The 26,601-nt window shown below is 41.1% G+C and overlaps 1 protein-coding gene across 2 annotated transcripts in view; it reads left to right on the top strand.

The window, feature by feature from the left end:
* Positions 1–26,601, top strand: part of KIF26A (kinesin family member 26A) — a 94,795-nt gene that overhangs the window by 43,643 nt on the left and 24,551 nt on the right. For both annotated transcript variants that reach the window (XM_064714064.1, XM_064714063.1), the window contains exons 4-5: positions 4,167–4,324; positions 22,927–23,110. In XM_064714064.1, coding sequence (XP_064570134.1) covers positions 4,167–4,324; positions 22,927–23,110 — 342 coding nt within the window. The remainder of the gene's footprint in view (positions 1–4,166; positions 4,325–22,926; positions 23,111–26,601) is intronic.

The raw sequence follows: 26,601 nt of genomic DNA, 5'->3' as shown, positions 1-26,601 counted from the left end.
CTGCCATCTAGTCACAGCAGTGAGCTCGTGTGCTGGGAATCAGGGATGGGACAGGGGATGCTCTGTTGTGCCCAGGACACTTCCACCTCCACAGCCTGGGGATGCCAGGTCACCTCCATCTCATGCTGCCCTTTCCCCAGCTTTGGCCCTCTCAGCTGGGATCAGCTCATGCTGTACCTGCTTGTTGTGGCCCTGCCAGCTTCAGCTGTGTGTGTGGATGCTGCCAGCTGGGAATGCAGTGTGGCTGACTTGCCCCTTGTCCTCAGGATGGTGCTGGGACTGGGTCCCAAAACCCTCCTGTCCATGGCACAGGCAGTGACATGAAGCACCAAGACATTGCTCATTCCTGCACGTGCAGAATGCTTGGTGTGACATTTCCAAATGTCATCCTTGCTGTGCTCTTACTGGTGCCAATTTTCATGTGGCTTTGGACAGAGTAGAGGGAAGGGGTCCTATAGAGCAGTTTTGGAAAACCTTCCTTTTGAGATTAGCATCTTTCCAAAGGGTTTTTGGTTTTTTCCAATGGCTTTTGTCCAGCAAATATTTTCGTAGCGAATTGAAACAAACATTACTCTCTGGATGTGGAGCCCTATGACATTTTAAATATTCAGTGCAGTCAGTAACATTTTGTAGTGACAAGGTTGTGCTTTCTGTATTTGATCATTAATGATTTATGAAAATTCATTAGATGGAGAAGCACAGCTCCCTCTCAGCTGCAGTCTGGAGCCTTCTCTCTGTGCTGAACTGAACACTTGGAAAAGTCAAAAGTTGCTCAGATTCCTCTAAAAAATTCTGTTTTCCACACACAGTCCTCAGAAAAATATTTGTTGAGATGAGGGAGGTGCATTTAGTTAAAAAAAAAAATAAAATTCCTCTTTCTTTTTTTGTGGTGAGGCACACTGGAGTGTCCAGGCCCAGGGATGTCCCATTACTTGCCTTTAGTTTTCTTGCCTCAGGGTAAATGACCTGGACCTGACCAATTTCCTCACACCTGAGCCTTCCTCATCACCTGAGGAGGTAACTTCTCATGGTGAGCTGCATGTGGCTGTGCTGGAAAATCCTGTCACCTTTGGATGGTGCAAACAGTCCTTGAAATGAATCCTAAACTTTGGAAGAACTTTTGTTGTTTTTCAGCTTCTCATCCTGCAGCAAAACTGATGTTACCTCTGTGTTTAATATTAATTGGGTAGTTGAAGACAATAAAAATTATATGGGTTGTCTTCTGCAGTAGTCTTCTGATGATTTTATCTTGTATACCTTCACTTTTTGTTCCTTTACAAGAATCAGTGCCTTCTTACTGGCTCCCCCTCATCCTCTTTTTATGTTCACAGAAAACTGAGAATAAAACTTACAGAAAAAGAAATTACAGTTTGAGTTTTCAAATGTATTTAATGTGGGAATAGCAATTTATCCAACTTAGATACGTTGGTTTGGAAAGCATATTAACCATCTGCCATCTGAAATAGCAGGTTTGATTTGGGTATTTCAAGTTACATGCCTGATATGTCCACAATCATCAGTCTCTTAGAAATGTAGGCTTTTAACTTCTCATAGAAATAAAAGTGATGTAAAAGGAATGTGTGTTACACGTGGCTTATATTTTTAAATGTGAATAGCTTTTACAGGAATTGATCTATTAACAGATTCCAGTCAGTTCTTACAAGTCTGTTACACTTTGCTGTAAAATGCAATGAAGTTTTGTGCTAACTCTAAAGATTTCATATTTAGCTTTAGATCATGCCATCATTTAGATTATACATTAATTAGTGTGATTGGTTAGAAACATGTTGCTCTCCCTGTCTTTTTTTCAAAATGTTGCTTGAACACAATTTTCTTTATGTCAAGGTCTCTTGTCTAGTATAAGCCTTGTTGAAAGTGAGTGAAAAAATTTGTCTTGGGAATTCGACTTGAGCCTGTAATTTTGAATCTGAGACAGCAGTTTCTGTGGCAGAGGATTGTGGTTGTGTCCCTGACAGAGCCTGGGGACTTTTCAGACACAGGTGTTCTCCTGCCAGGGGTTGCAGGTTGGGTCTTCCTCTTGCTGGCCACCATGCCACTGTCACTGAGCGTGGCAGTCCCTGCTGTGCCCTCTGTGGGCTCCGTGTGCTGCCTCCAGAGGCTGTGGGGTAGATTTTTACTTTGTAAATTACTGAAGCCATATAAGCTCATCTTGCTGTCAGCACTTTGTGCCAGTTCACGTAACTCTGAATTTCAGATGCCACGCTGGATTTTACCCACCTGCATGTTGTTCCACGTGCCATATTCTTTCTGTGACTGGCACAGGTCAAGACCACACATTTGTTGCTTCAGTGCATTAATGATCAAATACCTGCTTTATCGACCCCCTCAAGGTTCATTACTCCATCACTTAGTTATAAGCAATTAACCACATGAGTGGATCTGATCCTTTTCCAAGCTTCTCTGTTCCTGGCTGTCATTGCCAGTAGATCATGGATAGGATGGACAGACAAACTCCTTTTTTAAAGTACTTTTTCCTTCCACACCATTTCTTTTGTGCCTGTCTTGATCTCTAGCAGTGCTTGGTCTTTCTGTTTTCATCACAGAGAAATCTGATCTCATGAGATTCCTGTATTACAAAGTGAAGGGTTTTGCAGAGGACTGTTCAAAGTTTCCAGGTTGGCTTCTAGCATGAGTAGCTTCACTTGGATTAAGTCAATCTGCATGAATGAATTTTGTGTCTCAGCCTCAGATCTCTGCGGTCAGTTCTATAAAAGTACTTTTTTGTGTAGCGCGCTATGCTAAAGTATTACTCAGCCACTCCATAATACTGATAGTAGTACTGATCTTGAAAGAACAGACCTTCAAAAGAGCTGGGTACACTTTTTTCTTGTTGACTTTGTTGGGAACTGGGAATACAGCACTCAACCTGTAGGAATGAGTCCAGATGAAACTCCAGACAGGCTTTCATGCACCAGTTGAGCACTACTTGGTTGGCAAAGTTTTTTTCCTTGGTACCTAATAACCGGGTTGCCTTAGTTCTCATGAGAAAATCTCTATTTGTATTGTCAGTGTATGAGAAAATTGAGGGCGTGTATGTAACTGGGAGTGCCCTATTGCCATGTCTGCATATCTGTAGTTGTAAAACATGATCTGTGGCAGCTCAAAATTTAAAATTTGGTGGCATCCTAGGAAGTACCTAATTGTGCTTGCACTTCATTACAAGGCTGTCTCCTTTCCTGGAATCTATTTTAGCTAATTAGTTGGAAATGTCAAAGTAGTATTTCAGATGACAGAAACATCATATATTATCATACATGAAGCAATTAACTCTTTTGACAAATATTTATTGTGGTGTCATCTTTAATTAAATCCTCAGGACTCCCAGACAGAGAGCAGGTTCTTCCGAAAAGGAGCCTTCCCAGCACTGTCAATGAGCATTTGACTGATGGGGCTTAATTGAACTCAGTACTTGAAAGAGTTGGTGGCCTAAACATAAAGATATAAACCTGACACAATTTCACAAAACAGATGTCTGAAATTTTGGCAAAATCTCAAAACAATTACCTCCTTCCAAACTGTGCCTCAGACACTGCAAATGCTCTATGCTGGAGAAGATGCATCTCCAGTCTCTCCTGTTCTTCCACTGGAATGGTTTACAGGAGAAAAGTGCTGTACACTTGTGCTGCTAAGAAAAATAATACTGAAAAAGAGGGCTGTATATATTTTTCTAAAAAAATCAATTTTCTTTATTTAGTTCTTGGGGTTATTCATGTGGAAACATATTACAAGTGTGACTGTTTGGTTAGTTCCTCTTAAACAGATAGGTCTTGTAGGTGATGTGCCACTGAGAAATAATTCTTGACAGTCATAACTGAGCCAGATAAACAGTTCTGCTAGCTCCCAAATAGCACTGTAAGACAAAAGGGTTCTGCTTATCATTTTCCATTTCTTCATGCCTGTCAAACTGTTTAACTGTGCATTACTCCTCACAAAGGTTCTCTGTTTTTCTGCTCCTCCTCTGTGGCCATGGTTTTTGCTTTCTCTGTTGCTGAACCTCCTGTGGTACACTTGTCCACCTGTATCACTCCCCACCTTCCGCTGATCTTCGCCTTCACCATTGCAAAGAGTCACTGTGTGGAATTTTTCCCTGTCCTGGCCATGCATTAAAGCGTGCTAACCTGTACATATGTTTTTATTTTTATCAGGGAGAAGCAGCAGCAGAAAGTGGCCGAGATGTTCCCAGTGCTCAGCTCGGCCCAGGGCAGCCCAGCTCCGACCCCGCGGGCCCGGCGGCGCCCCAGAGCGCGGTGGCTCCGGCCGCGGTCTCGGCAGGTACCTCGGCTGCTGCTTCCTTCTTCATAAGGTAGTTCCTCTTTTCCTGCTTTCCACAACTGCTCGTGGGTCCTCAGACAGCTGGGAAATGTTATTCAGTCTTTGTCAAGGTGCTGGTTGCTGAGGGGTGGAGTTGGTGCCCTGGTCATGGCTGTGGCTTTCTGCTGCCGCTGGAGAGCAGGGATGGGATGAGGACACCCCGCTTCTCTCTCTGGGGACCTGGAACCTCTATTGACCAAAAACCCAAGGAAACCTGTGTTGGGCTTTTTCTAGTCCTTAATGGCCAAAACCCAAGGAAACCTGTGTTGGACTTTGTCTACTCCTTAATGGCCAAAAACCCAAGGAAACCTGTGTTGGGCTTTGTCTAGTCCTTAATGGCCCTCTTCACCACAAGTCTGCTATTCTGTAGGTTTCCTTGGAGCAAAAGCTGAAGTAACAAGTTTTTTTCTCTCAGATCTAGATTTAAAAAAGGTATTTTTTTATGCAGTAGCATGGCCTATGTGTCCATATAAAAGTTTTTCCATGGTTGGTAGAAGTTAAAGCAGTTTGACATTCTTCTTTTAGCCATAGCCCACAACAATCTTTTCTTTTTTCCCTTTCTGGTGTCTTATAAAAAAATGTTAGTTTTGTTTGGATGTTTGTTGTAATTAGCAATGTTGATTAAATGTAATACACTGTCAAGCAGATGGTACTTAGAACAACAAAACTCATGGCTTTGTACTTGCATTCCAACTCCTTTTTAATTCTGAACTGAACATATTTTGAGACAATATTGAAAAGCGTATGTCTGTGAATGGCATTAAAGTAAAATTTATGCATTGAGAATCCCTCGTAGAATGTAATCACAATGGTAATTGTATTGTTTCCTTTTCATTGGTCTTTAAGATGTTTTATACCATTAAATAAATGATGTTTACTATAAGTTGCAATCTAACCTCAGAAAGAGCTTGACTTTCCAAGTTCTGTTTTTTTAAAAGAATGTAGTACAATGATTTGAAGTGTCAAATGCCTGAGTGTCACAGTCTGTCTGTACACTGGAGGTTGGGAAATGACTGCCCCAAGAGCACTGTGTGTAAGTTAGGGGATTGTCTCTGTGCTGAGGGTTTAAATCAACACAGAGCAATGGTGGCTGCAGAGGATGATTTGTTTCATTCAAGCACAGGTATCTGAAATAATCAGTGGGAATGGAAAAGAAAGGTAAAGGGAGAAGCTCAGACATCTCTTTTCTTGTTTAGTTGCCTAAGCAAGGACGGATGCATCCTTTCCAAAGTATTTAGATGGGATGGAGCACAGCTTTTGTTACTGTATTTCATATTGTGGGTATGATTTTAGCTTAATCTACTTTGGATTTATTTCAGTGTTAATTTGTATGTCATAAGAAAATGCAAAGATTTTTCCCTTTCACTGGGGAAGCCAGAAAATAAAATACCTTCCTTGAAACAGAGAGAAAGAAAACAGTGTCTAATAGTATAAAATAAGACCCAAAATATTTTCTCTCAGTGATGCTTTTGTCACTGGTCAGCAAAACTCAGTTCTGTTTTTATTGTGAAGTGAGTATCATTGACTTAATTCAAAGATTCTTAAAGTCAGCAGCAAGACTGCAAATGACATCATTGTATGTTGGATCAGGCCCTAATTGCTTCTCATGAATCTGTCTTTGCCTTGAGTGAATCAGAATTTTATAGCTTTAGCAGCTCTGTGCTAGCTAAAACATTTTAAAACCCCATTAGTACATTGCTTATTCCCTACCCATGTTTCCTATATTCACAATTGATTCTCTTGAATTTTTCAACTGATGGACAGAGCTGATGGAAATTTTTGTGCACAAAGCACTTTTGTTTCTTATTCTGTTCTTGTTGAAACACTAGAAAAAGAATTTCTCACAATGATTTTGTGGGGGAGAGAGATCCATCATTGGTCCCTGGCACTTGTAGATAGGTTGAGCAGATTCTCAGATGAGTACAAGGGCATGGCCAGGCTGCTCCCCCAGCTTTGGCAGTAACCTCAGGAGTGGTTCCTATTATTCCTTGTCTTTTGACTCTTCTGCCATTGGAACCTTAATGGATCAAAGTCTCCATACTGAGTCTTCCACCCTCAAGCCATGCAGTTTTTCTCAGCAGGAGGGGAAGGGAAGAGGAAGAAATCCTCAAGGATGAGTGAGAGATGACACAGATACTGGCAGAAATGACTTATCCAGGAACCACAGATATTAGGATATCCCCACTTTGGGGGCTTTTGTTCAGTAAATGGGCTCTCAGGCTCCTTTGCTTCAACCCTCCCACTCCTGTCTCCTTCCTTTGCACCATCCAGCCTTGAGCTTGTTGAAGAAGAAGGTCATCCCTGCCTTGACTCTTTTGCAGCAGCATTCACTTGTCTCTCCCATCTCTCTGTTCAGCTAATCCTCTCTCAAGAAGCACCTGGAGATGAAGGAAGAGTCATGGCTGAAGTGTCATGCTGTAGTTCCCATTCATTGTATTTGCTGATTTTTTTTCTGTACTGAAACTCCTCAGCCACTTGAAATCTGAACTTCATAGCAAGGCCAGTGTGTTACTCACGTTATGCAGAGCCTGGCAGATTTTGTTCTTGTTCTCTACTGGAATAAATGCAGTTAATATATTGATAATCACACAGACACGCATATATTTAATTTTTGGAAACCATTGGCCTCTCTTTGACCAAGTCTTCTGAGGACCTTCAACTGTTTACATCCTCCTTTTGTAAGGGGAGCTGTGGTTGAAACTTTGGCTTGTTAAAAGGGCTGTTTTGCCTAGGAATAAAATTGCTAGGCAAAAATACGCCTATATGTTAATGTCCAGTGTATTTGAGTGCAGGGTTAGTTACTTTGGAAGACAAAGACTTCATAGGCTGCTTGTGGAAACTGCATCTGTGATTTCCTGAGCCACAGCAACACTAGATACGTTTTTTTTTTTCCACATTAATAAAGTATTCCAATCTTATTTTTCATGAAACAACATTCACTGTGTTTGTACAGGTCCTAGCACAACTAGCTTTTGGGTTGTGACATGGTTTCCTGGCCACATAAAAATGCCTTTTTCACATTAAAACTGGAGTTTCTGTTTGCTGAAATAACACCCTTACGCTCTTGCTTGTGGACTCTTTTGTGCCTGGGAAGGGAGATCCATGCTGGACTTTTTTGGTTAGTTGGTTTGTTTTTTTTCTCCAGTTTGTTCCTTGATGAGAATCAGTTTTGTATTTGTAAGGTCACAAACTCTGAAGACAGGACAGAGAGTTCATGTCCTCACTTGGAAAAGTTTAGCTAAGAGATGCCACAAAAAGGATACCTGGGCATAAGAGGCCCCCATGGTTAAAATGAGTATCTTTAAGATATTCTTTGCAGGGAATGCACTGATTTTTTTAAGCATGTGTGCAGCCCAAATCTACATATTCATCCAAAGCTCTTTCTCATTTGAATGTCATATTTAATTTCTTCAAGCTTAATTATGTTCTGCTTTAAAAAAAAAAAGTATTTTATTCATTACCAAGAAATGCAGAGAAGCACTAAGTATTCGAAATCAAAGCCAAATATTAAAGACAGCAGACAGAAGCGTATTAAGAAATTAAATCAGTTTTAAGCTTTTTTCCTCACTGTGATCTGTCACAGAAGGAGGAAAGCTTTGATTAACATCTGACTGTGTCACGCAAGCAAATTGCCAGACATTACTCAGTGGTTGTGTTGCCAGAGGATTTAGCAGAAAATGGAGATTCTCAGTAGGTCACTGGCAGAACGAGAAAGACAGGGCAAAAAGCACAGCTTATGTTCATGGATGGCTGTGAGGAGACTCCCAGTTCACCCTTACATTTTAAGAGAAGTTTATTCTTGCATTCTTCAGATTTAAGAAGAATGCAGCTGGCTTTGTCCCTTGGTGGGGCATGAACTGTGCCTTGCCTAGTGCTCCACACTTTACACCTGTTTCCAGGTGGGTTTTTTGTATAAGGAACCTGAACAAACTTTATATTACTAAGGGAAAATATGTGAGATAGTTGTAGGACCCTTCTGTGGGCTGTGCTTGCAGCTAAGTAAATATTGGCATATTTTGTTATAAAGCTGTAATAAGCTTTATAGCAAAGTTGGGGTTTCTTGTCACGCGAACATGGGGGGAAGACAGGAAATGGTGTAAAAGATCAGGCAGGAGAAGGGCAGCAAGGAGGAGAATGGGCATGCACTTGGGAAGAGGTTAATGGGCTCTCTGACAAAAGAGAAAATACCACTCCCTTGGGAGAAGAATCCAGACCCCCAATAAATCGAAGCTGTCACCATTAACGTGCCATTTCCGTGCTGGTGACAGTGGTGGCAGCAGTGGCTGTGCAGCTGGCTGGGGGGTGGTGTTTGTGGTGTTTTTACCTGCCCTCAGTGCACAAGCTGGAAGGAGGATTTGAGCAGTGACAAGGCAGTGAGGAGGAATCAAAACTGTTTAGAAGAAAATATGTATCTAAGCTAGCAACCCTGAGCAGCACTGAGCAGAAGACAAACTGCATTAAGTCCCTCTTCTGAAATTCTCACCTTGTTTGATGTTGATCTTTTCAAACTGGTTTGCATTTGCTGCTGTGGGACTGCTGCCTTTGAAATAGGGAAATAACTGTATAGTTGAAACTCCTTTCCCTTGTATCCACCTGCTTTGGTTTGAAAAGTTAATCTTCCAAACATAGCACTCACTAGTTTTCAGGTTTCTAAATTATTTGCGATGTTGCTGGGCTTTGCAGAATTAAAACCATTTCAAATAATAAATCCAGAGAATCACAGTGGTGAATCACACCCATTATCTTTCCTCTCTCATCATCTTCCTGCATGTTTGGAAAAGCTGTGTCAATTTAGGCATGATATAAAACATTGCACATGATATGCTTTTTGAAAGCAGATTTTCTTAACAAAATATACAATCTCTGAGTAATGTAATTGAACATCTGAAGAGTTAAAATAAGCATAGTTGTCTTTTACTGGAGTCAGGATATTCCATCCTATTTTAATGCCTGTGAATTTGGATTAAAGAATCTAATTATTCACTAATGAGCAGTAATGGTACATATAAACTAAGGGTCACTATCCTATTACAGGCACCTGATGGTTCACTGATAAGCATTTGGTCATTAGATTGACCATAAAATACAGTCAATAATTGAGGTTACTCATAGAGCAGACACCTTATCAGCTTTAGGCATGGTGGGACAGCTTGTCAGTACTCTGTGTCCTGATTGTGCTGTGACTGAGCATATGATTAGGGTATTGAAGCAGTTTGTATCTAATGAAACTGCAGGAAAGGCATAGCAATATTAGCACAACCACTAAATGACTAATGTGTTTTTGTTCCAAGCCTTAGACACTTCAATTAGTTCCAATAAACTCTGATCTAGTGTAGTGGTAGGCAGAGAATTCAGATATTTTATGTACAAGCTTTCATTATACTAGTCAAAATTTGTAACATTTAGGGGACAGATGAAATCTGTGTGGCTTTGAATAAGAAATGGTGGAAATAATAAACCTTGACATTACTAGTTTTACTTCATTTTTTTCAGTTTTATTTTTGCATCTTTTAAATGTAGTATACTGAGACAATGCTTCAGTGCCTGATTTAAAAGATGAAGCTGCTGGCAGCAAATTAGATGTCCACATTTTGCTTTAAAGTCCATTCATGCAGTTCATGTAGGCTTGTGCCTATAGATCTAAACTTAGAATGTGTTCTTTAGCATTTTGTACCATATGGAACATTAGTCAAATAGTCCCATCTTGAAAGCTTTTGTAGAGATATTGATTTTGCTGTGCTTCAAACTGTTGTAAAGAAAATAACCTCAGAACCTATTCTTTTATGATTTTTTTTTCCTTGAGGATGCCTTAACTTTCATAAATTATTTAATATGGTGAAAGATGCAAAATGCCTTTTGTCTTCCTGAACTGCTGTTCAGGCTTCTCTGATGCGACCTTGGAAAGTAACCATAGAAACATGTTAAAAGCATCAACTGAAAATCAGTAGTTCAGTTTGACAGTGATGCAAATTCTGTGAAAGAAGATTATGATGTATTAGGAACACTTGAGGCATATATTACTGCTAACCTGTTAAACCTGATTATTCCATGACTATCGGTACTTTCAGAATTTAATGCAGGGTAAAAAAGAAAAAAAAAAGATGAACATATTTTTTTTTAATAAGTTGCCATGTTTAAGATGTTTCTAGGTAAATCACTTCAGCCTGTCATTCTCTGTCCTGTTAAAAGCAAGAATTATATTTCTTCTAAGCTCATAATGTAGTTCACAGTTCCCTGGATTTAATAGCTGTAAACTTCTGCTCAGTACCCTGCTGGGTGCACAGGTATACTGGCTTTGTGCAGAACTGGCACAAATTAAACCTCTTTGACAGATAATATGAATAACTGGGTTATGAATAAGTAGTAGTTCATCAAAAGGTGAAGAAAATCTGTGATTCATTGGATCCTGAGTTAGAGATTTTTATGCTGACCTGTGGTAGTTAAGCTGGTCTGTGAGGCTGAAACAGAAATCTCTGCTGTAGTTGCAGGTAACCACAGTAAATTCTTGATGAATCATGGGTCAAGAGAAGAAGCAGAGCCACTTGTTAAAGCTCCCTTAGTAAGCACAGCCCACACCCAAGAAAACCTGTGTTGATGTGATGTGGGAAAATTTAATTTGAACTAGTGACCTCAGAAAGTGGGGTACAAGCCCTTCCTGATTAGGGCTGCTTTGCTGGCAGATACACTCAAACCCTGTGCATGGTTTGTCCCTGTTTCACAGTGCCATAGGAGCTGCAGGGCTCCTCAGGGATGTGATGGCATTAATGCAGCCCAGCAGCCCCTCAGTGCACCATCCCTTCCTTGTTGAATGCCCCAAAAGCTCCACTTTGTCTTGCTACCATTTGGTCACTGCTCAGGAGTGGTGGCTGAGAAATTTGGAGCTGTGGATGTTCAGATGAAATGGAGCATCCAGCTGTTTCAGGGGCAACCAAATACATAATTAATATTTCCTTCTTAATGAGTCCTTACTCTGGATTTAGAGTAGAGGACTGGAGCAGCCTGATCCCTGCAGGGGGATGTGTGGGGCTGGAGAGGGATGCCCTCCTGTCCCCCTTTTGCTCTCTGCATGGAGCCAGGGAGAGCAAGATGTGCAAACGGAGAGGGAGCAGGTGTCACAGGGCTGGCCTTGTCTCTCCTGTGCTGTGCCACGCTGCTGGAATGTGGCTGCTCCCTGTCCCCAGAGAGCAAATGTGACCCACAGGTCTCCCAGTGTGCTGTGGGGACAGGGGATGGGGCAGGGTGTGAGGCTTTGTGCAGTATCCTGTATCACTTAGGGCAGCTTAAGCTTTCCTAGTTGCTGTGGCAGCATAATAGTGCCTATAATTAAGGACAAACAAAGAGTGTGTGCTTTAGGTATATCCCATTTCACGTTAGCCCATGAGGAGGATAAATTAGGAGATAAGCCTGAATTTATTAGGCTTTGTTCTTGGAAGCACAAGTGACTCTCAGGACAGCGTGTTTAACAGCAGAACATCATTACTGGTATCACTGCTAATACAGCATCATGCATTTACACACTGCACTATTGGTGTGTGGTGAGCCAGGCTCCCTGCTAGGAACAGCTCAGCTGTGATGCTGTGAGATGAGACACTGAGCTGGGCTTCAGCAAAGGGACAGGTGAGGAACCTGGAGCAGCTGAGAGAAGAGGGGAAAGGAGAGTTTGGACATGAATAGTGCTGAGTTAGAACACTATCCAAAGCACGAAAGGGTCCCAAAGAGCAACAGATCTGGGGTCAGGGTATGCCTGTTGATTTAGAAGGGGGAGGCACTGAAGATCAGCCAAGGTGGAGAGCCCAGGGTGAGGGTTTGACAGAGTCTCAGAGGGAACTGGGTGGTGAAGCAGGACTGGGCATCTGTGAGTCATTGCTTTGGAGGACAGAGCTCCTGTATGGAGTGTTAGGGATCATGGGAGAGATCATGCAAGACAGCAGTGTCAGGGAGACGTTTGGAAGTGGAAGCCTCTGTTGGATGGCACAGGCTCTAGGACTTGTGTGGGAGCAGGCTGGACTGGGCAGGAGGTGGCAGAATAAAGCAAGGAGGGAACCTGGTGCCAACCAGATCGGCAAGAAATATAAAAAGGAAGAGGTAGAAAAGAGAGGGGAAAATGGATCCAGTAATGTGGGGACCATGTAATGAGGTCAGGAGTTTGGAGAGGATGCTCTAGGTCTTAACTACAGCTTGAGAGCAGAAGCAGAATTGGGGCACAAAGCACTTCCAGTGTTTTCTGCTGACCAAAAACCTTAAAGATCTTTATAATTTGAGGCCACACCTGAGAAAGCCTGATTTTTGTCAGCCCTGAGTGCCTTGATGAATGATAATACAAGAGGTTCTGGAGCAGCAGAGGCAGCCCTGCCAGGAAATGTGGTGACTTTTTGTGACTTTTTGAGCTGCTGTAGATGGTTCAGTGCAGACAGTGGTTGCAGTGGTTGGGTCTTGGATTAGCTCTATATACTGAGGCATTGTTGATGCCCATGAGGAAAAGAAAAGAAGACTTATTTAAAACAGATGTGCCCACACGTACAGGAGAATCTATACCTTAAGAGCTACCAAGGTTTGCATTTATTTGTGAGCATAAATGGTGGTCAGTGGATTTTAAACTAGGAAAAGATCTGAAGTACTTGACTGAAGTCGCGCAGATATTTCTTCTTACTTTGTCCTCTCTTGGATCTTCTGTTCACCTGGACTTAATATTTTCTTCCTTAATTTTATTTGTTTTTTTTTCCTTTTTTTTCTATATGACCCTTTATTTTCCCCTTCCTTCCTAGCTGAATGCACTTGATTATTTTGTTTTCTTGAGTGTGTGGAATCTCACTGCTGCCTAGCTACCAGCGTCTCTCTTCCCCCTTGGATTTTTTCCTTTCTTTCTGCCCTTCCTAGCTTGTCAAGAGGAGCACTTCTCCTGCCTCCCCCTCAGCCCAGCCCTCCCAGTCTGGCTGCTTTTTTGGTTCCTGGACTCCTGAACACCAGCACTTGCTCTGACTCCGTTATTTGGGGCTCCTCAGCCTGGCAGCAGTGGCAGCTGCACTGGTGGTTTTTCTGCACTGGGAACGGAGCATTCCATAGGTAAAATGATAATGGTGACTTTCCTGTGGGGATGTAATTTGACAGTTTGCACCTGTTTTTACAACTTTATTAGTGACTTTCAGACTCTTCCAACAGCATATTTAACTATTTTAATACCATTTTTAAGACAGGGAGACTTAGCAGGTGAAATAGTTTTAAATCAGACTGATAGCTAATTGAAGATTTCGTTTTTGTGGCTAACTTTGAGTCACTCTAACATTCAGTTTATGGTGTGCAGGATGTGATTTGCAGGGCAGATGGACTTTGAAGCATCACTGTCTCTTTTCAGAGCTAAGCTGCTTTGCTTGCTTGTGCTTGTCACAAAACGAGACATCCCACATTATCATTTATTGCAAAAATAAAATGTCAAGCCAAAACAATGCACCAGCACTATAGCTGCAGTGCTTGATCAACTGCAGGATTACCCTGATGCTACTTTTTATATTCTATGACATACTGAATTTTGGCTTTCTAAAACTCCCTTCATCCTTCCTGCTGGATATGGAAGATGTTTCTTTTGGCAGGACATTTCAAAAAGCTTAGCCAGTGTCTCGCTCATCATTAGTTAGTGCTGCTGTTGGGTTTGCTTTCTGCTTTGTTTGGCTTTTTGTGTCCTCAGTGTTGCAGCTCACTTATTAAGAAGCACTTGGCCTCTGGAGGAAAGGACTCAATGGATGTTAATCAGCATATAATAAATCTAATCTAAATGCTATTAGTGAAGCTTTCTGGACTTCAGGGCAAGCTTCAGAATATTGTTGGATAATGTGTCTCAAGCAGGTCTTTAGGAGTTGCTCATTTTTACTGAAATTTGAAGTTACCATCTTTGGGTCAGAAATAGTCAGATCTCTCCATCTGCAGTGATGGAAAAATATGCATCTCAAATTTTCCTGCTAAGTGCTATTTTAAAGGGCCCTGCAGTATCAGCCTGTTATACCTCTGAGAAATATCACTTCAGAACTGATGTCAGTTAAATAAATCATAGTAACCCTGGGTTTAGAAGCCCATGTGTCCCTCCTCTGTTTAAAAATACTCATTTTATAGGCATACCACTTCTGTACTTGGATGATTTTCACTGCATCATTTAGTGCTGTCAGTGACCATTTAACTCACTAACAGTAGGAATAAGTAAAAGCCCCCCTGAGAAGTTATTTGCCTGGCAGTATAGGTGTCAAGCCTTTGACTAAGCATCTGAAATAAAACTCAGCTGAAGTGGGAATGGATCCTCTGTGGATTTTTTAGATGTGCAATAAAATATGGAACTGAGGGATCTGGAATTGATGAGAAAGGTATATCTGTGGGGATGGTGTGTTGGGTCAAAGGTAGGTAACAGGAAAATGTAACCCACCTCAGAGCATTTATTGTAAAGAAGGCATTGTATTCACAGATGGTACCTTGTGTTCAAACCACTATATGCAGTCAGGAACATGGAGATACTGAATTTCCCCTCTTTTGGTTCTTCTCTTTCCTGTCAGATATTTGTCTGAATCTGGTGTTTCAGGTGAGCCCTTGTTAGCCATGTCATGTATTTAGTCTCTCATCTTTTCCACTTGCAAATACATCTGCCTCTTCCCTGGAGCAGCTTGAATGAGCAGAATGATTTTTGTATACCAGGAGCTGATACTGCAAAGCAAAATTTTAAGTAATCAATTTCAGTGTTACTTCAGTAGTGAAGGCCTAGTTAACACCATTGTTTCTTGTTCATTGCATTACTTTGTAGTTTTAAAAATGTCTTTCTTACTTTTTCTTGACAGAATACAAATGAGACTGAAATTCTATTTTGCTCAACCTGACTATTTCATGCATCTGTGTCTTGCTGGCAAATAAGCCCAACTTTTTCTTTTGCCTAAGGAGTGAGCTTAGATTGATGTGGCTCTGCCTGCTTTAGCTCAGTTAGCTCATGAAACAGAGTGGGGAAATATTGCTGACATTCAGGTAGTTGTATTTTCAGTGCACAGCTATCCATGCAGTGTGCAGCCCAGGAACTGACATATTTCTGTATTAAGTGCTGACAGTCTTGCTTACTTAAAGATTAACCTACGCAGGTTTTCAGCAGTTTGTCATATGGTACAGTTGTAAACAGCAAGTGTGGAAGTGCAGCAATATGTTCATCTGCTCTTGCTTTGTTTAACATCCTTAGTGAGCAGAGCTGGAAATGGTATGTGGCAGGCTGCTGTGACTAGCTGTTATTCTGATATATTTATATATCTATATATATATATAAGTCAGTTCCTGAACACTGATTCTGGCTGCTGAAGCAATGTTCTTTGGCCAGAAAAATGTCTTAAATCTACAAGCTGAAGAGAACGTGGAAGTAAGTGACAATTTTGTAGCAACAACCTCAGAAGCCACTGGTTTGGGAGAGCAGGAAAAATGGCTGGAGTGCAATTGTCAGTGCTTGTGAGGATCTGCCCTTTGGTGTTTCTTAAACTTGGGGAAAAATTACAGAGAAGTGTGGTGAAATTTTCTTCTTGGCTACCTGTATGCAAATTGCTTGAATGCTTGAAGATGAGCTAGATTGGTTGCTGCTGTTAAGTTAATAAACAGCTGAGTGGAGGGACCATCTCTTGGATCTCTACAGCATGAGGGAGCTCCTCTGATGTCAGGAATACCTTGCAGGTTTGTTTTAGGTTCTCATCTTCTGGAGATTGTTTTGAGTTTATCCCAAAGTGGCTTTGCTTGGCCTGCACTGTGCCTGAATTCAGGTGAGCCTTGATTATTGCTCACTGATGCACAAAGCCTTTATTCCATACTTCATGGAGTGTGAATAGAGCTGGGGACAGGCAACAAGGATGGTCAGAAATCAAGCCTGACCTGTTAGGAGAGGTTGGAAGGATTGGGACTTCTTAATTTGGAAAGAGAAGACTGACTCTGGTGTGGTAGTGGTTTTCATCCAGGTAACAGCTGCTGCAGGAGGTGGAAATAAGCTCCTCTGCAGGTCTGCTGGTGAGGTGGGGGAAAATAAGGAATGGGAGACACGAGATGTGAATTTTCTAAGAGTAGTTAAAAACTGTCATGTAAAAAACTGTGAGACGGTGATGTTCCTCATATGTCAACATTGCTGATTTCTATTTCTGCCTTGCTGATTTTAATAAGAGATAGTAAGAGAAAATTACAAGGTCAAAGTGAGAGGCTGAAATTCAAGTCTGAATTGCAAGATTATGCTATGTGCATGAGGCAAGGCATGAACTTTGTCTCAAATTGGAGATACTTGCTCTCACACTGTTGGTGAGGTAACATCCTTGAAATATTAAATATGGTTTGACATTTTGGAATGTTTCAGAATAATGGGTTTCTATTGAAACTTTATTACCCTCACCCATTATAAAAATGCCATTGTTTGAGGCTGTGCATTGTGATCCAGATGAACTAATTATTTATTGAGGAAGTCACAACACTGAAATAAGGAACATTAATTGTTTGTTCTTCCTGGCAGTGCTTCTCAGCAACATTGTTAGGACAGCTAAGCGAACAAAGGTTTGGTGCGGAACTTGTGTAATGGTAAGAAGTGGGGAAAGTGTTATGTCTTCCAGAAATTGGATATCCATCACAGGAACCTAGTAAGCTTGGGGGAGAAGAGACCAAACCCTCAAAGCTTATCATATCCTTTATAAGTGGCTTCTTGGACAAAATTTACTCTAGAAAAACAGATAGATGGTGCCTGTCCTTTCCAAACCTTCATGATGTATTTAGGTATTCCTGGTTTTCTCTTAGATCTCATTATGTTTTCCAAGGTGAATGCTGTTAGTGGAAACAGATACCTTGTTGGTTTTTAATTTTGCTTGCGGTTTTGAGTAGCAACTGCATTTTTTTTTTTCATTGTGCTACCTTTCTAGTTTTTGAACTGCAAATCAAACAATAGCAATAGCAATAATAAAATAATAATGCCAACCAAGTTTATGCTGCGAGTTGTGGAAGGTTTGGGACAGGGTGCTGGGGGATGTATTGTAGGACATCCGTCTATTTGTTGCCTGTTTTGATGAGTGATTAAGGAAACAATAACTGGAACTGCAGATAGGATGACAGGCTGTGACTTTCCCACTGCTTCCTTTGGAGCTGGTTGGCAGCAGGAAAAGATTGGGATATTGGTTATGTGGGGGGATTTATGCCTTGTTGTGCTGAGAACTGGGAAAATTTGGGAAAGCTTTGCTTTGAAGCTGACTGGTTCTCAGTGTAAGCCTGCATCCATAATTTTCCAAACTTAGGAGATGGCTCAGAATCAGGATAAAAATCACTTCCATGATGTCTGTCAAGGTCAAAGCAAAAGTCTTGAGTAAGCATACTCTTGTGTAAAGTCCAGAGTTCAGGATATTTAAGGCTTGGACTCTGCACTTGTCTGGCCTTGACCCTTTCAGTGAAGCCCTTCAGCATTTTCACAATGTGAATAATGATAGTGATCTCTGAAAGATAAGACTGGCCAAGAACACTAAAACTGTTAATATTTAATGAGTCATGTTGAAGTGAATGTGCAGAAGTTTTCTTTTATTATTCTTGTCAGTGGAGCTTAATAATGGGAAGCAGGAGTTGCAGTTCTATTTCTGACTTGTGGCAGTTTGTCCATAAATGCACTGTGTCCAGTAAGTCCTCTGCCTTTATCTCAATTAACTGATTTATAGTAGGTCCCAAAATATATTTCATAGTTCTCTTCCTTCTGAAGGTTAATAAAATTCACAAAGTTTTAAGAAAAAAAATTATAACTTTGCATAGTTATGAAAGTTTCAAATCTAGTTTTCCTTTTTTTTTTTTTGGAGAAATTATGCTCAGAAGGAGTGCTTGAGGGATTTAAATTGTGCTGTTTACTTTCACAGCTATAATGTGCAGAATGTGTGCAGGGAGTGTAAGCTAGAAGCAGCTTGCTGTACATCAGAATATCTGAAATGTCATGCTAACAACATAGGCAGAATTTAAAATTAAAAATGGCATGGCTCTTTCAGCGAGCAGACTTTGTAGCTACTGTTGTTGCACAGCCTTGTTCCCTAGGTGCTGAGCATTATGTAATTGATCTGGCTGTGGTTTTCCTCACTGGTCTCATCCATGCATGGCAGAAAACCTAGTAATCTGTAAATCGTGTGGGGGAAAGAGCAGGTTAGAGACTGTCCCTTGTCATTTGATATTTGAGTGCCCCTGCATGTGCCATATATTAGTTTTATTTTCTACCATGACGCCTAGCTATGAGGAAAGAACTCTCCAGAGTGTCTTAAAAGACATCTTCTATTAAAGAGGGAAAGAGTTAAGCAAAATGCAGACTGTAGATCTCACAGCTGGAGGCAAAAGCAATATCCATGGATGTCTCTCATGCTTTAATTGGAAGAAAAGCAGGAGAGTGTGGGATTTAGTTTCCCTTGTAAGAGTGTTTTGTAGAGCAGTGGTTGTGCGGGCTGAATGGGGAGAGAGAAGATAGGTGGAAAGTGTAAAACTCTAACAGAGCTATGACAAATGTTTGGCACAGGCCCGTAGAAACAAATGATTGTAATGCTTACATTTTGTGTAGAATTCCCTAAAGATCATAATTTACCCTGGGAGGAAACAGAAGTTGATACTGAACAACGTCAGGCAGCCCATTGTGGTGCTGAAAGTGTGTGTGAGAGCCTCCTGTGCAAGATTAAATTTGAGAAAAAGAAGCAGGTCAGGCAATGGATGTGGCACCAAACTAGGCTCCCTACAGAAAGTGATCTGGTATCAGCCTGAGTTCTTTGTGGTGCTAGGCAAAAAGGGCTCAGTTTAGGAGAGCTTTTCCAGCCCTGTCTCCATGGAACAAATACCCCCTGAGGAAAGGAAATTCTGGAGAAAAGACACAACTGAAAACTTAAGTGTAAATTCAGAAATGTGTTGTTGGATAAGGACTGCAGAAGGTCTGGCACTCTGGAGTGTCTCAGGACTGGCTCCATGTAAATGCATCCTCTCGTGAATTTTACTGAAGTAAAGAGGTTTCTGAAGTTGGATTTTGCTTGATTCATTTGGGCCCATGTCCAGACCAGCTTGGCCTATATTTTGGCCTAATGAGTAGGTGGCTGGCATGCCACCAAGTGTATTGTTTGTTCTGCAAGAAGCACGTAGGGATTGATGAGTGTTTCTGTGGTGCTCTTTGCCTGGACCTGTCCAGGAGCCCAAGCAGAGCATGTGAAAGGGGCTGCCCAACTGGCTTTCTGTAAAGAACTGACTGTGCTTTTTATAGGAGCTGAGGATGACTAGTACTTGAATTCATATTCATAGTCCGCAGTTTGATAGTGATGTTTTGTTTTTCGTAAATTGCCCTTTGCTTTCAATTAGATCCTCACCCTTTTCCTTTTAGAAAAAAAACTCAAAACAACAAACAAAATCAAACCCAGCAAGCTGTTTGATACTGCATTTGCAAGTTGTCTGTGGTGTTCCAACTCCAGAAATAACCTTGTTTTAATGTCAGACAAAGCCATTCTTGCATCCAAGCACAGAGAGGTTGTAATTAAGCTTTGTGCACTGTTACCTGACAAGAGATGCTTTTTAAGCGTGAACCACACACATGATTATTAGTGCAGTTGGCTGGTTGCCCATCAAAGCGCTGATTATTTTCTACTGCAGCTACTCCAGTTCCTCTGCTTTCAGTTTCCTGTTATCTCACATGGACATCAACAGTCCCTTTGCCAAATTTCTTAGTAAAATCATCGCCCTCCAGACTCACAGGAAGAGGATTTATCAGCACTACAGGAGTTAATTGCTTTAGGTAGCATATGCCACTGTCCTTTGAACAGTGAAGGTGCAGGAAGGTTACACACACTGTCAGTGAACCAGTTTGAAAGTGGCTCTGTCTTGGTGCACAAGTTAAGGCAATTAGTAACAGATTCAGTATCTTGGATCTGCTTATCAAAATGTCTCACAAATGTGCTGCTGAGGTACTTTGAGAAATGCTGTACTTCTAAAAACTGGCATTTCCTGTTCATTTTTTATATGCCTTGCTTAGTTTGGCCTTTTTGGGTGCAGTTAGTCACTGAGTGTAGTGCTTAACAGCAGTTAGCTGCTTGAACACACAATTCCTGAGTAAATTTGTCCTTTGTATCTCATTCTCTTTCATGTATGTTTCCCAGAGGAGCTCCTTCAGCCAGATCTGTTGCAGGAGTAATTATTTCATCAGGATTTAATGTATATCTTGATTGCACTTTGAAGACATTCTCTTGAGGAGTTTTTATAATTTCAACAAGGGATCATAGCATGTAAACAAGAAAATAAACATTATCTTTCATATTAATCAACAAGACAATTAAATAATAAGCAGGATTGTTAATTGGTACTTGGAGATAGATGCTAATGACTGTCTTGAGTTCCACAATGACAGTGCCAACAGGTAGAGACTCTTTTCTGCACAGTAAAGCTGCATATAATTTAGGAGGCATTACAGCTTTAATGTGCAGCTGCAACCACAGTGAAGCTGTGCAACTGTGTTCCTGGTGTCCTATTTCAGCATATGTTTTCCTACTGAATGAAGTATTAGCAAGGAGATTTGAGATTTAGTCAGTTAAATCAGTTCTCATTGCCACCAAACTCTTGAGGTTCTGTATAATCCCATGCTTGTGGTGTTTTGCTTCACTGTGGGATGCAGTTCCTGCTGGTTTCAGGATGCAGTAGGAGTTAAAAGCTGCTTCTTTCCTCAAAGGCAAAAGTCCAGCTTGTTCCTCAAAAGACAGTGGCTTTGGGCTCCCTCTGAGTTTGGAACTAGAGCTTCATTTTTTCATCACACGAATCTTTGTCTTTTTCTAAATACTGTAGTGTTTATATAGGGAGAAGGAAGCATGTAGGGGGTCTGCATCTGCAAAAGTTGAAATAAAAAGGTTCAGGAGTTTAACACACACACAAGTTTTGGAATATAGAGAAAAGGACTGGGAATTTTGGAGATCTGTACTGAGAGTCCTGCTGTTGTACTAACTAGCTGTCTAATTTTAACTCAAGTACTCAAGTGCCCAGTTTTGCTCCTCAGACACAGTCAGTTTTTTGTACCGTTGCTCACTTGAAGCCAATAGTGCATCTGGAAGAAACTGTGCAGCCCTTCTGCTCTTGGTGTCAATATTTTCATTTAATCTCAGTGTTAATTTCTCACCTACAATGAATATAAGCAAAGGAGCAGTTTCCCTCTCTGATCAGCTTACTAAGCTGACTAAGCCTGAGGCTGCCTGACAGTGATGACAAGATACATGGCAAGGTTGGGGTTCTAGATTTACCCTTAATTCATTATGACAGCAAACACTGCCTTGGTTTCTCCATGGGTCTGTGCTTAGAATACATCACAGATGTTAGTGCCAGTTTGATCTCACTGAAAAGTACTTGGAGATCTTGGGCTGAAAGACATGATGAAAATATAAAGTAGTCATTTTATAAAGATACTTACTAATTTGTTCAAAGTGACAAGCCCTTATCCTGCAAGCATGGAGCAGAATAGTGGTTTGTCCCCAAAAGACCTGCTGTGTGGTCTCAGCAGGTCCCCAGATGGTGGCAGGGGGACACCCTGTGCTTCTGCTGCCCCAACAGCCATTCAAAGGAATGGTATAAGGTAACAATTTGGATGCTTTTATGATATTTATCTGTGGAGGGACTGTCTACTGACAGTCTCAGGGTCAGATCACAAGTGTCCTTTTCAGGTGGTAAAGCTCTCCTTGACTTTGAGAGAACTGAGGTTTCACCCTCATTGCCATGCCCAGCTGCCCAGCATGCGCTTGCCAACATATGTATTTTATTCTGCTTAAAATAATCACTCTGCAGGGTGAATTTTATTTTCTCATGTGGGTTTTGATGTAGGGAAGAGTTTCTGTTTTGGTTTCTTGCTATATTGTTTGGTGCTGCTGATGGGGAATAGCAGAAAAACCAGATTATGTTCCTATTTGTACTCACAAGGAAGAATGTTACAATTTTAATTGTATGTTCTAATTTTTGCTCCTTCTTCATCTTTTATGTTTTGAAATTCTACATTTCAAAAGCAGGATCATTATCATTCAGCACATTAAAGCGTGTCTTTTTAATAGCTTTCCATTTTAATGCAAAAGAATGGAATTGGGGAGGCAAAACCAATCTGTCTTGAAGGAAATTTCCTGTTATCCAAGGATTTTCTGTGCAGCCAACAGGAGAGGATCTTGAGCTTGGCTTACTTGGAGTGCTATCCTCTGCCTTGAGTAACTTGTAGAGTACAAAGAACCACTTTCATAATGTTATTACCAGCAAAGTCCATCTGGTTCTGCCAGTGACAAGGGGATTTTTTTTTTTTTTTATTACATCAGTGAGATGTTAGTTTTTTTAGGATTCAGATGTCAGGCTGTTGGGGGAAAGAAAGACAAGTTAGATTATAATTGACGTTTTGTTGGTGGAGAAATTAACTGAATATTTTGCCAGTAATTTTTCTACCCATATTTCCTTTATTAGTGTCCTGATGGCTTGTGCTTCTGAAATCAGATTAGAATGCAATGACTTGATTTGTTAAGCAGGCAGTGATGACAATGAGCATCTGTTTGTCTGGTTCAGTTTCCTGTTAACACCTAAGTAACATTGTCCTTTCTTGCTGTTACTTTTATACAGAGCAGCACAGAAGCTCAACCTGTCTTCGAAGAGAAAGAAATACCATCCACCCCTGCCACACACACACGACTTCTCTATTTATGCCACTAACTTTAGTGGCATCCTGCAGCTCTGTCCTCCCCCAGCACCACCCTGCCTTCTGAGAGCTGTGTCCAAAATCAAGGACAACCCTGGCATTGGAAAGGTAACTTTGATTTCAATATTTTAAAATATTTTTCTAGACAAATTTTAACTGGGCTGGAAGGTTCCAGCCCAGAACAGAGCTGGATCAACTCAGGAAAAGGGTCTGGGGATAGAGAGAGCCTCATCCACTTGAATGTGCCTGGGTGCTGTTGCCTCCAGTGGACTTTGCAAAGAGTAACAGTCAAAATTTACTTTGACATCCAAACCCAGTGGTCCAAACCCAGTGCCCACACAGGCTTCAGCTGCGGAAGAAGCAGTCTCTGTGCTGCCAGCAGGACTCAGGCGCTGGTGCTGTCTCTCTGCTGAGGTTAAAGGGGAATGCTGAGAGGGCTTTGTTTCCCTCTGCTTCACATGGAAATGAAGTAGCAGTCTCACCAACTCAGGAAATGCAGCACCTTTGAAATGAAAAATTTGGGCTAAGTTTATCTAAAATTAATTAAAATACAACCCAATTACTTGGAGCTTTATTCATATTTATAGCTGTTTAATCACTCACACAACAGAGTCTGAATACTTATTTACATAGGGTACAAGAGATTAGTGTTTGAAGATAGAATTGAAGTATGTAGTGTGCACAGGAGAGCTAAAATATGCACCTAGAGTAACTGTACAAATCAGCATTAATGTGAAGAGTTTGTCAGCTTAAATACCTGGAGCTGACACTTGCTCACAGAGAATACTCTGTATTTCCTAACTGAGTTTGTGCTTAATGGAAAATAAAGGAGAAATTTGGGCTATTTTAAGAAGGTGAAAAGTCACAGAGGAAAATGGATTGGTTTTTTTTTCTCCTGCTTTTCCAGTGTCTTAGAAAAGAGAATGTAATGATGGAATACAGTAAACCTGGCACAGTAAATTAGACATGCCCAGGTAGAGAAGGGTTTGCTAAGGAATGTCCTTTCTATGTATGAGTTTTAACAAACCCATTTCTTGTCCCTGTTTTTTTTTTTTTTTTTTTTTTTTTTTTTGTTTTTTTTTTTTTTGTTTTTTTTTTTTCTGTGTGACTCAGTACTTGGCACCAGGAATAACAAGGGAGCGTTGGCATTTCTGGGGCACTTTGCCTTCGGAACTCCTTTAAAGTGTGATTGTATATCCTGGAGCCTACAGCTCAATAAAACTGCCTCTGCATTCTGTGCCTGCAGCTGTGTGTAGCCAAGAGCCCACAGCCTTTTTCCTGTGCTTTGAGGGCAGCTGGGGGAACTTCCCAGCATGACTTTTGTACCTCATGGAAAGCACTGGTTTATCTGGTGTCTTCAAACAAAGTCTGTGATCAAATGCATGATTGCAGAGGACAGGAGATGATATGCCTTGGGTCATGTGCTCTGCCTACTGTTTTCATTAGTGTGTAGAGCAGAGAACTTTGCAAGGGAAAAGCTGCACCAGAATTCCAAGGATATGGCAGGAGCCTGATCAGCTCAGCTGTGGGAGCTTCTCCTCCAGCACAGGTTATGTCTGCCTGTTGACCCTCAAACTGTGTGTTATTTAGCTCTTGACTGAAAACATGAAAAACATAGAATCACAGAATATCCTGAGTTGGAAGAAATCTACAAGGATCATAGAATATTGAAGATTCTGTTTGTTGTGATCCTTGGGGATGGTCCTCTGCAGGGCCAGGAGTTGGACTCAGTCATCCTTTTGAGTCCCTTCTAACTCAGCATATTCTGTGAGGGTTCCAGCTGTGTCCTTCTCACCAAGTACTTGTTGACCACAATTTGGAAGAATCCTGTGCTTTGCTGGAGAGGATAAGAGTTCTCTGTTAATTGAATCAGCCCTTTAGTCCTTGAGTTGAGATTTAGAGCATCCAAATGGTGATGGAGTAGTCCAGTTTCCAGTTTTAATGCTCCTCAAAACCCACTGTGTTTCAGCCATCTCTGAAACACAGTGTAGTTCAGGACCTACTAAATGTCCCTTAACCCATTCCTCTTTTACAGCTTTATAAATATCACTGTTTGCCTTAAAAAAAACCCTCCAGCACTACAGCTTTTTCTAAAAATTATGAGTCAGCACAGATGAAATTCATCTGTGTCTGAATTCTTCGAACTTGTGATCCAAGAAGTGTCACTCCTCTACAGGTGTTGTTTAGTACTAAAATTTCATAGTTTCATCTTTTCTGAGCAATGCCAAACAGCTTTTGATGGCATGTAGCTCACTACGCATTAGCACTCTCCATTATTTCCTACTCATTGGCTTCTGCTGATCAAGATTTACTCAGCTGGTGTCTCATGATGAGGGTGACAGGAATAAAGCAATTAGTTCTCTTCCTCACTGCTTTAATTATCCCAGAAATGGAGAGGACAATCAGTAAACACTGGCAGTTGTGCTGCGGTCCTCTGATAACATCAGTCTCTCTTCTAACAGCTTTTTACTTTAAATTCCTCCTGGTTGTCATTTTCCTCACCTTCTTCTTGCAGCCTGTCCAATAGTGAATATAAGATACCCATATGGAACAGAATCAGTGATGAATTCTGGAGTCACTTTTTCCTACCCCAGCATCTGTGGCTGTGTTTGGTACTCAGTTGTGGTTTGGGTGATCATGTCATCAGTGTCCCTCACTATCACTGTGTGGTTACAGGGGTTAAACAGCTGGTGGGGCAGCCTTTCCCTCCCACACCTCTGAGGAGAAGTTGTTGTGTGAGAATGAAAAATACAAGTAACAAGCTGGAAACCCTTGCAGTGTCCAGGATGCTTCAATGAGAGGAATGTGCCTCCCCTTATGAAAAAATGAGGAGATGAATGATATGCCAACTGTGCCAAAATACTATTTATTCTACATGAGTAGTGCCTGAATACTGCAGTGACTAATTATTGTTTGTACTGACACATTCTGTGCAGTCCCATTTCTCATAAATACACTGGAAGCTTAGAGTAAAATACATGTTGAAGCATTTACAATGGCAAATACGACTAGCTTTCTGTATTGTCTCTGCAATAGTAATTTTAACATTTTTTTCATCCACTGATACTCAGGGTTGGTTCAATACACTTTAAGAGACACAGAAGCAACATGGAAAATATAGTATAATTTTTGGGCCAACAGAGAAATAAAAGTTATTCTGAACTGGGTGATGGGACAGTTGAATCTAAGGAACTGATTGAAAGCAGCATCTGGACTGTCTTGTGTTCTGCTGTGGTGTCAAGAGCTGAACAGGTCCTGCCAATGGTTGTGAGACCTTGTCTTGAACATCTGAGAACACATCTGGGAGAAAGAAGAGACTTGAGCTCTTGCTTTTTATAAGCTCCATGGCTGCAGCAAGTGCAGTTACTATGCATTGTGAGCACTGCTGGGCAAGGCAGGAATGTGGAGAGATTGTGGTGGCCAGTTCTTGCACTTGCACTCAGTTATTGATTATTTGAGCCCAAGATCTAAATTTATTCTTAATTTCACATCATCATCTCCATGCTTATCATCCAGTTCTTCTGTGGTGAAATTGCTATACAGCTTTTATGGTTGAATACATTTGTTATTAGAGACTTACTGCGGCAGAGAGCCCTTAA

The sequence above is a fragment of the Zonotrichia leucophrys genome, chromosome 5 (assembly GCF_028769735.1).
Source record: "Zonotrichia leucophrys gambelii isolate GWCS_2022_RI chromosome 5, RI_Zleu_2.0, whole genome shotgun sequence".
NCBI classification, from domain to species: domain Eukaryota; kingdom Metazoa; phylum Chordata; class Aves; order Passeriformes; family Passerellidae; genus Zonotrichia; species Zonotrichia leucophrys.
The sequence above is the reverse complement of the archived record's forward strand: the minus strand, read 5'-3'. Positions and strand labels throughout refer to the sequence as shown.